This window comes from Sinocyclocheilus rhinocerous, unplaced genomic scaffold (genome assembly GCF_001515625.1).
Source record: "Sinocyclocheilus rhinocerous isolate Xijiao unplaced genomic scaffold, SAMN03320098_v1.1 scaffold235, whole genome shotgun sequence".
Classification (NCBI taxonomy): Eukaryota; Metazoa; Chordata; class Actinopteri; order Cypriniformes; family Cyprinidae; genus Sinocyclocheilus; species Sinocyclocheilus rhinocerous.
In genome coordinates, this window is record NW_015646367.1 from 699,230 (window position 1) to 709,865 (window position 10,636).

Genomic DNA, 10,636 nt, shown 5'->3' on the forward strand with positions numbered 1-10,636 from the left:
ATATTCTCCAAAATGGCACCAGGGTGACGCGGAGGAGACGAATTGTTGAATAAACAAAAACTTTTGCGCACAAAAAGTATTCTCGTAGCTTCATAAAATTACGGTTGAACCACTGATGTCACATGGATTATTTTACCAATCTCCTTACTATGTTTCTGCCTTGATCGTGTAAGGACCCTTGGGGTCTATGGGAGTGTCAGAAAGCTCTCAGATTCCATCAAAAATATCTTAATTTGTGTTCCGAAGATGAACGAAGGTCTTACGGGTTTGGAACGACTGAGAATGAGTAATTAATGACAGAATTTTTGGGTGAACTAACCCTTTAACCCTCCTGTTGTGTTGGGGTCAGTCGATTTTCTTACTGCTTGAAACACTGGCTAAACTATTTATTTTTTTGACATTTTGTGAATAATTTACATTTAGGGTCATGAATGTGCATACAAAGTTTTGACACATACAGTAGATGTGTTTTGGAAAGGCCGAACAAATCAGGGTTATTATAGCTAACAAAGACTAAAGCTGAATCCAAAAACAATTTTTACTTGAAATAAAATAAACATTAACTGAAATAAAATACAAATAAAAAAAGTTATTTTATTTGCAGTTAGATGCCAAGGCAACATTTCATATTTTAATTTAGTTTACCTAAAAATATTTTTTAGTTGACTGAAATATCTAAAACTAACAATTAAATGTAAAACAATGAAAACAATATAGACATATTTAAATAAATAAATGACACAACAAAATTACTAAAACGAACTCAAATAAAATAATAATAATAATAAAGATCATAAACCTATAATATAATTTCTTGTTATGGTTTTAAATCTGTATTTAACCTCAGAATGATCTCAAAGTAAGTCTTATTTTGTGGTAGCTGTGCTTTAAAATTAAATTATTATAATCTTAATTCAAGTGATGAAGGATTTTGAAAATGACACTAATCAGTGTTGAGTACTGTAAGGTTAACCCTGCCTGGTTTACAAGTTTGAAAATGATTAAAACATTTGAAAACATTAGGAATTTATAAAAGTAATCAAATGTAATCACTTTAGTAAAGTAATTGAAATAGTTACACTACTTATTACATTTTAGACAGAGTAACTTGTAATCTGTAACCTAATACATTTCCAAAGTAACCTTCCCAACACTGCATATGCAGCATCGTTTGATCGTACCAAACACCTTGAGCTGCACTGAACGGGTGTTCACACCGAGTCCAGTGGTGGACGTCGACGAGGGTTCGACCGAGACGCTGTAGTTTCCAGAATCGCGGATCTGGCTGTTGGTGATTTTGAGCTGAGTGGCGGTAACAGAGATCCTGCCCTGGTACTGCGGGACTGACATTACGTCAGGGCTCCCCACATGGCCAGCGCAGTCGATGCGCTATCGCTCCATCTGATGAGGGACACATCAGACACCGTCTGTACTGTGAAGACGGCATCTTTCCCTGATGCCACCAACACCGGTGTCTTCTCGAACTGAACTGTAACGGGATCCAGACACACAATTAGGCCTGTCGCAATAATCAATATATCGACTTATCGCGCAATATATGTACATGACCTCAATAATTTTTGGTGGCGCAATATATCGCCCATTATATTTACTTAAAAATTAATGTCACCATGTTTTGTACATTCCACTTGCACCTGTGTCTTTTGCAGCTTCTCATACATAACGTGGTGTAGTCATGAGGTGCTAGTTCAAATTTAAAAAATGCTTCTACAAACAAAGTTTCATCTGCAGATATGATCTTGTTTAGGGATCTGTGCCTTTGTGCATACGGACATCTGACTGCTGAGTAGTGATTGTGTTTTTCAGCAATAGTGTGCACACTTAATTTACAGAGAAAGGAAGGTCAGGGAAAAATCTGTAGATGGAAAAATCTTTGTGCATTTTTCTTTTTTTCTACTTGTTACTTTGCACTTTTTGTTAGAAAATGTTTATTTACTATTTATTCAGGTTTTTTTAAGGTATCTAATATTTTGATGCTTAATTTCCATGATCTAAATATTCTTAAAAATTAAAAGTTTGTTGTCATATGGAAGTGTGTTGGCCTTCTTGCATTATTATGCTGTTACATTATGATTATATATTCAGTGGCATAAAATGGTCTTTAAAATGACAATAATATCGCTTATCGCAATTATTTCTGGGGCAATATATCGCACAACAAAAAGTTGTTATCGTGACAGGCCTACACACAATGACCAAAGGCAAACCTATGGAGAGTTGCATGTAAAGAAAGCGAAAGCTGCTTCAGCTATTTGTTTAGTTACATCATATTTCAAAATGTATTTGCATTAGATAAGAGCAACAAAAATATCAAAGCAAGTGCTATTTGATGCTATTCAAATGCTGCATCTTTTCTTCATTATATCTGCTCAGTGACTTACGCAGTAAATTGAAACCCCATTTAAAACCACACAATACAAACACAAAGAAATAAAGCTTAAATGTGAATGCATCTGAATGAGAGAAATGAATGTTGTATACACATGGGTGTAGCATGAAGAGACCTGCGCATAAAAGAGCTTGAAATAGCACTTCAAACAAAACAGGAATGCTGTGTCTACTGTCTACACACTTAACCTTTACATTATGTCTTGCATCTCTCTGTGTTTTTTTTTTTATTCGTTGGCATGTGTTTTGAACACAATAAGGTGTTGGTCATTATATAACCTAATTGTTTTCACATTATTATTTTTTTTTTTTATGAAAATGGAATTTGTACTAATACCTCTAAGTTTACACAAAAGGGTCAAAATTATTATTTGTATTTATTTTTGCATCAGTTATGTATTGCATGTTGCATTTGTTTAGGCTTAAGTTTTATATTTAGGAAGAAAGTATCCTGATAACACATGCATCATGTAGACGTCTATTTGAAGTTTGCTTTTTCATCTTAAAGATGTATTTTTCTTACATTTCTTGCCATATAATAATACATTCAGAAAAAGTGTTTAAGATGTTTATAATTTTGCATGCACATAAAACTAGTTTGTCAGGTACAAAATGTTTATTTAGATTAACTTGTCATATTCAAATGTATTTTCAGTGACAAAAGTGCTCTATAAATGAAGCATTGTTGCTTTCATCTAATTTAGACGTGACTGTAAAATTCACCTGTGTATCTTCTACAGAATCGCTTCTGACAATCTTCACAGATTGAGGAGGCAAAACTTACTTGTCTGTGAGAAAACCACAACAGGATGCAGCAGTGTGTTCATGTCAGTCTGGAGGGCCTGAGCAAAACATTTAATTAGTTTCCAGATGTTTAATTCCAGCACATATTAAAGCATATAAATCATAATAATAAGAGACATTCTGTCAAAATAAAAGAGATACTAACATCAATCACTATCTCATGTGGGAGCGCATATTAACAAGAGGCTAACGTTACTACAATTAGCCTACAGCGCACACACAACTATAGAGCCTACAAAAGTTTTAATTAATCAGACCGTATTAAAATGAGAAATTAAAGCTGTTAAATACACTTACTAAGCGGTTTTCATTTTTGTGTCCTACTTTGGTTTGCTTTCACTTCCTGATTTACCTGTCTCGCCTCACCTCACCACCACAACTGAGAAAGAACGAAATAATGTATTTTGCTAATGTAGAAAACAAGTAATGTAGAAATAAACACGATCGCTGCTTCACCCCGACGGATGTACAAACAAGTTACTTAATGTAGCCTGTTAATAAATACAAATCTCGCCTAAGGTCTAATGTTTACGTCCTGTCAGAGTAAACCGCATGACCACGCCCACTTCTTTCTCTTCAGCAGATTCGAGCTTGTCAATCATCGTTAGAAGAAAATATTTTTATTAGAAATTTGTTAATAACATTAAATAAACCGATTATAAAAGTATCTTTATATTTTGAATTTGTACGTATTCCAACATATTCTAAAATGAACGTTTATATATTCCAAAATGACATTTTGAGTGATTTGTTTGCTACTTCCTCGTTAACAAAAACAATACATTATTACTTTCTTATTACTTCAATATTTTTTTCTAGTATACTAACCATTAAAAATCTAAACTACTTTGATACAGGAAATCATAAATTAAAATATTTTAAAGTCTGTATTTTTTTTTTTTTTTTTTTACTAGTGACACGGACCGTGTCCATTTTTTTATTTATTTTTGCTTTATTTAGTGAAAATTCACATACATATTGACAATAAAAGCAAAAATGTCAATAAATTCAAAAAGACAATGATTGTAAAAAAAAATAATAATGCAAATTAAGGAAGAAGCAAAATAAATAAATAAATCAACAAAAAAATATGAACTATATACAGAGGGGTATTGAGAACAAATCCATATCTCTAACTACAAAATAAGTGCAAAGGTCCTTAAAAAGGATAAAGTTTCAAGGCTTTACAACAATCTATAGTATTTTTTGCTTTGGAGTTCCTTACACCTTCCATTACTTTAAGATACTGACAGAGCTCAAATTTAAATGGTAAAAAACTAGGTGTACTCTTTGACCATCGACATTTATGAATGTGATATTTCCCTAATACAATAAACAAATTAAGAACAAAATATAATTTCTTCTCTAAAGGCTTATCATAATAAAATAAAACATTCTTATCTTCTAAAGTAATGTCAATTCCCGAAATCTCTTCAAAGAATATCTTAAAATCACACCAGAATAATTGATCACAGCAGAAACTTCCATTAACTTCTTAGAATTCAAATATTTTATGGTTTCCTTCATCAAGGCATATTTAAGTAAATGTTACATATGAGGATATTTGTGTAACTGTAGCATATGATTATGCTTGAAAAACAAAAGAGTAAAATGTACTGATACTTTTCTGTCAGGACATACATTTTCCCTTATGGAAATACGGAAATTAACAATGGTTTTACTATAGTAAAAGTGCAGTAACCATGGATAGATTTTGTCATTTTTTTTAACCCACAGTTTAACTACAAATGTATGGTTAAAGGGTTAGTGTCATAAAATCATGGTTAATTTTAATGTGTTTTCCGATAAACCTAAAACACAATGCAGTGCAAAATTCAAAATACATCATATTGAATTTACATACACTGTCCCTAATTTTTAAAGTTTTTTTAATTAATTAAAATTTATTTATTTATTTAATTTGGAGTGTAGAGAAAAGCCTTACAAACCGTATCCATTATATAAAATTGCAATGTTAAAGTTAAATAACAACGTTCCCTTTACTAGACACCACAAAAATCCCATATATATACTAGGCTATTTAATAATAGTTCAAATTTAAAATGGGCAATATTGTGCTGAATGTAGAACTTGACGACAACAACAATAATAACTAAGTACAAAATAAAAAATATATATATACTAGAAGCTGGGTGTGCTCCTCAAGAGGACTATGGTATTGTAAATTTATTAAAGTCTTATATATTTTATATTTGCAGTTTTTCAAAGTACAACTGTTTACATGTAGTAGAAAGGTAAGCAAAAGAAATGTAATAACTTAATACTGATTTTCATTATGTTATGTGCAGGAAAAAAACACGAACTTCTGCGGAGAGTAATGTTCGCATAGTAGGTGGCGGTAATGCACCTTAAGGTTGGATGCCACCCGCCATAAAACATGAAGAAGAAGAAGAAGAGTAATGTTCGCGCTGCGCTGTTGTAACTGATCAGCGCCGCGCTGTCAGTTCGGTGGCGCTAGTAAACACGTCCTCTCTGCGCTGTCGAGTCGGTCGCGCCGCTCGGTCCATTGAGCCGCGCCTATGACAGGTCAGCGCGGCGCGAACACTTGAATACCGCGCCGTTTCGTCCCACATTTGAGTTGTTTGGCTTCCCATACAAGCCTTAAAGCTGCGCCAGCTGAGGCAGCCGGCTGCTCTCGAAACGCTATAGCGGTACTTTGATGCCACACGTGACAGTGACGTGGCGTCGGCGCCGGTTCAAGTCGGACAAAATTTCTAACCGGCATGCACTGCTTCAAGTCAGCCGCCGATCGGTTTGCGCGGCGCCGCATGAAGTCGAACGCACCTTGTATCATCACACAGACGTCACACGTCACGTCACGCCACGTCACGCGGGCGTTAGTTCAGGTGAAGTCAGACGATGGACAGTTATTATTTACCTGAACGTAATGCGATACGACAGAGCGTAAACACGGGATTCCAGCTTTGAAAGTCAAGGTAAGATAGTTTATTTCGACCTGAAGGGCATTTATTAACGTACGTCACAAAAGTGCATCCAGTCAGTTTTTCGAGTGAGTGAATTAATCAGAAATAGTCTCTTTAATGATGTCTAATTTGTCAGGTGTCATGGGGTCATGGATGCTGGTTTGGATTCTGTGTACCACAGTCACTCTGAGTGAGTCTGCTGTTATGAAATACTAGTTAAACTATAAAAGCTGCTTGGGCAGTTCGACATGTCGTGTAATATTACTTCAAAGACGAGTCTAAGCTCTGTTTTTTTCTCATTTTGCTGGGCAGCAGACGAAAACTTACTTTGTCCACCAAAAAAACAAACAAACAGAAGTCTATTAAAATTCTTCAAGCAAACATGGGAATTATTTCTATACAAAAAATACTCTCTCAGAAACAAAGGTACAAAAGCTGTCACTGGGGTGGTACCTTTTCAAAAGATACACTTTTGTACCTTAGGTTCTAATATGTACACTTTACTTACTAATATGTACACTTTAAGGTACCAAAATGGACCCTTTAGGTACAAATGTGTACCTTTTGAAAAGGTACTGTCCCAGTAACAGCTTTTGTACCTTTGTTTCTGAGAGAGTATAAATAAACAATGCTGTTTACATATTGGAATGCATTTTCAAAAATGACTTGTGAATAGAAAAAAACAAAACTATTTTTTTCATCAATTATTGAGTCCTTTGGAGTGACAAAATCAGTTTCGTAATTCTATCAATTCGTTGAAAATCATTCTAATCAGGAGCCCTATTTAGAAAATAAAATAATTTCTAAATAAACATGATCTCGTTTACGTCCCCGATAGATTTACACAAAACAATATATATATTAAAATAAAGTAAAATATTAAAGCATTAAAGTAAAAGTATGGAAATGATATCAGTACAGAAAACAATGTAAATCCAAATGCTATTTAAATATTATATTGCATTTTCTAAAATATATTTTACATGTTACATAAAAAAAAAAAACGATAATATTTTTTTTCACCCATATTCAGTCCTTTGGAGTGACAAAATCCTATCATTCTGAGATAATTAGAAATATCAGCCCAACAGAAAATAAATAAGGGGTTTTCATGCTTGTACTTTAAGATTGTTAAAGTTTTACCTCCTAAAACTACTACTTAAATCACATAAAAATTACATCCGTTTTTCATTAAAAGTGGAAACATAAAATAAAAAGTTACCAGTCAGTTGTTCAGCTGGATTCTCACTCAAGCCTTAGTTACTAAAAACATACTAATTCTTTTCAATAACTGTCATCAGTGCCTGTGTGTCTTCATGGAGCAATATCGGTCCGTTTTAAAACCGGACGGCTTCTGAATGTTGCACTCGGCCAAACTCTTGTTTTGGAAGCCATATTTGAGAAGGATCCAGATGACAAGATAGACATGGTGACGTGGGACCGCAAGAGAGGAAGAGACAATGTCAGACTGTCACATGGAAACAGAATATCTTTGGAGAAGAAAGATGCACTTCTGCGGGTCACTGATGTTGCAGAAGGGGACTTTGCGATCTACAAGGTCACCGTTACAGACAGTAACGGATACCAGAAGCACGACTCAATAGAAGTGCGAAAGATAGGTAAATTGGTTACATTTAACTATGTAAATGTTGCTTTACGACTGACCTGTGCACCAGCTGTTTTGAATATTTTCTTCACATGCACAGCTATTTACATTTAAAGGCAGCCTGTCGTGCAAAACAAAAAAAAACTAGTTGAACAGGATGTTTTCTTACGTACTTTTTCTTTTCTTTTCAGTGGAACCTCTAAAGGCGTCAATTGCACGTGTGCTGGAGTGTGTTGTGGATAATCATGAGATGACGCAGTGGGACAGCCCTCAGTTTTCATGGCTGGTTGATGGCGTTACAGTAACCAATAAAACCGCCCTGTTAGCAGACAGCAGTAGACTAGACATTTCTGAGGTTAAGGGCGTTAACTACACCTGCATCATCAAGAGCAGCCTGGGGACAGTGACTACACATTATCAAATACCAAAAGGTATTGTTCAATGCCAAGAACGCATGGCATTTTTTAATTTTTCATGACGTGCTCTGCATTTAACCCATCCAAAGTGCACACACACAGCAGTGAACACACACACACACACCGTGAACACACACCCGGAGCAGTGGGTAGCCATTTATGCCCCCAGGGAGCACCCTTCCCCTTCCCCTTCCCCTTCCCCATTTTGAGAGGTAATTGTCCCATGTAAATGTCATTTTTCACCCTAAAATGTTCACCACACCATGTGAAAAACATCAAGAGAAAACAAAATACTTGGAAACACTTTACAAAAATGTCCCATTAGGTAACATAAGTTAATACATTAACCAAAATCAACTAACAACAGTTTATTAATGTTTGTTCAAATGAATTAATAACAGTGTTGGGGAAATTTACTTTTAAAAGTAATGCATTACGATATTGCGTTACTCTCTGAAAAAGTGTCTAATTATGTTACTTTTGTGGAAATTAAATAATTTTGTGGAACTTTTTATGGAAAGTAATGTTACATTTTTGTTACTTTGTCTCATTTGTGCTGGGCTTGCTTGTTTGTTTTTAATGTAACTTTTTTTTTTTTGGCAAATTTAAAACCCCTTTCATACCAAAAGTGAAATGCATGAGCCTCATGCTGAAGGAAATGTAAATTCACATCTGTAGAGGGCACAGATCAGACAAACCTCCGATATTTTCTTGTAAATTAAAAAGTAATGCATTACTTTACTAGTTACTTGAAAAAAGTAATCTGATTACGTACTTGTAATGCGTTACTAATAATAAAACGGTTCATTTTTAGTATATTTTTTAGTTCAGGTCCATTACTGTAAATAATTTTAACAAATAACTTTTCATTTTAACGCTCATGTTGTGTTCTGGTCATTTTGACCTGGAGAGGATCATGCTATATTATTGAATTGGACTAAAAAGTTCACACAGGGTATAATAACTTTGCAGATTTTCTTTTCTTTTTCTTTCCTGGTTTTCTTTCTCTCATTTAAGTGGATATTGCCAAAATGATCCAACAATAATGTTTTTTTTAACTAATACAGTAGTAAATGTTGAAATTAACTAAGATTAATAAATAGTTTTTTCATTGATAGTTAATCTTAACTTATGTAATTAACAAATGGAATATTATTGTAAAGTGTTGACAATTTAAAAGTGCCAATTTTCAAAGGCTTTTCATCAAATTCATTAGGGCTGCACGATAAATCCCATGCGATATTTAACGCGCATCTTGTCAGAAAGCCGGTTCTGTAATCAGCGGTAAATCGCCATCACGTGCGTGCTTTCACATTGAGCAGCATTAACTACACAGAGCCGTTGTTCACTGACGAGCTGCGCAAAAAATCGCGCGAATATGAACGTGGTTTTGCGCAGCTCGTCAGTGAACAACGGCTCTGTGTAGTTAATGCTGCTCAATGTCAAAGCCCGCAGGTGATGGAGATTTACCGCTGATTACAGAACTGGCTTTACTGATAAGATGCGCGTTAAACATCGCATGCGATTTATCGTGCAGCCCTAAAATTCATCAAAACTTTTGCAAAAATTTGTGCACAACCTAATTCATATTCATGAGATAAGCCTTTGTTGATTCATCATAACTAGCTCATCTATGCAAATATGCACTTTTTGATAGCGGGCCATAGAACAATCCTGTCAAAAAAAATTCTGTTCATTCATTTTTAAAGGGGTCATGAGGATATATATATATAATTTTTTACTTTTACTTATAATGTTAATAACGTTTTTTTGCACAATAAATAAATAAATCTGTGGGGAAATTATTATTTTCAACCCTCATTCTGAACCTCTCTCAGAAACAGGCTGTTTTTTTAGGGGCGGGTCCTTTAAGGCTTCTTAGTATTTGGCCACTGTTGATTGGCTAACGTCATTGCATAGGAAACCGTATCAATACCCCCTCGCCATTGCATGTTTTGATTGTTGTGACAAAATAATCAAAATAAAACCAAAGCATTATTTACATCATTTGCTTACGGTTTGTGATTGAGCTGTTTTTATTGATGATGAGGACATTTTAAAGGGGTCCTATTATTCTTTTTCACTTTTTCAACTTTAGTTAGTCTGTAATGTTGCTGTTTGAGCATAAAAAAATCTGCAAAGTTACAAAGCTCAAAGTCCACTTCAAAAGGAGATATTTTATTTAACAGAAATCACTTTTCAAAAACTACAACGAATGACTCGTTTGGACTACAACGCATATTTTCCGGGATTTGTGATATCACAAATATCGACGAATGGGACGAGACCTGGTTGAGCTGCACTAGAGAAGGCAACGAGTGTTATCACTATGTCGGAGACACGCTAGCTTTCCCAAGGCAGACGAACTTAGAGTGGTTACAATCATCCGGGTTTAAATCGCGCTCAAATTGATTTGATTTTGACACAATATTTACACTGAAGCTCACAGGCAGCTA

General features: G+C 34.6%; 1 protein-coding gene and 1 pseudogene across 1 annotated transcript in view; one reads left to right on the top strand and one right to left on the bottom strand.

Annotated features, from left to right (window-relative positions):
• The window catches only part of LOC107707626 (uncharacterized), a 15,680-nt pseudogene extending 11,865 nt beyond the window's left edge, over positions 1–3,815 (bottom strand).
• Positions 3,816–6,080: 2,265 nt separating this feature from the next.
• Positions 6,081–10,636, top strand: part of LOC107707643 (uncharacterized) — a 7,208-nt gene continuing 2,652 nt past the window's right edge. The window contains exons 1-4 of the mRNA XM_016511723.1: positions 6,081–6,170; positions 6,295–6,348; positions 7,460–7,777; positions 7,956–8,195. Of these exons, the coding sequence (XP_016367209.1) occupies positions 6,300–6,348; positions 7,460–7,777; positions 7,956–8,195 (607 nt within the window). The 5' untranslated portion in view covers positions 6,081–6,170; positions 6,295–6,299. The remainder of the gene's footprint in view (positions 6,171–6,294; positions 6,349–7,459; positions 7,778–7,955; positions 8,196–10,636) is intronic.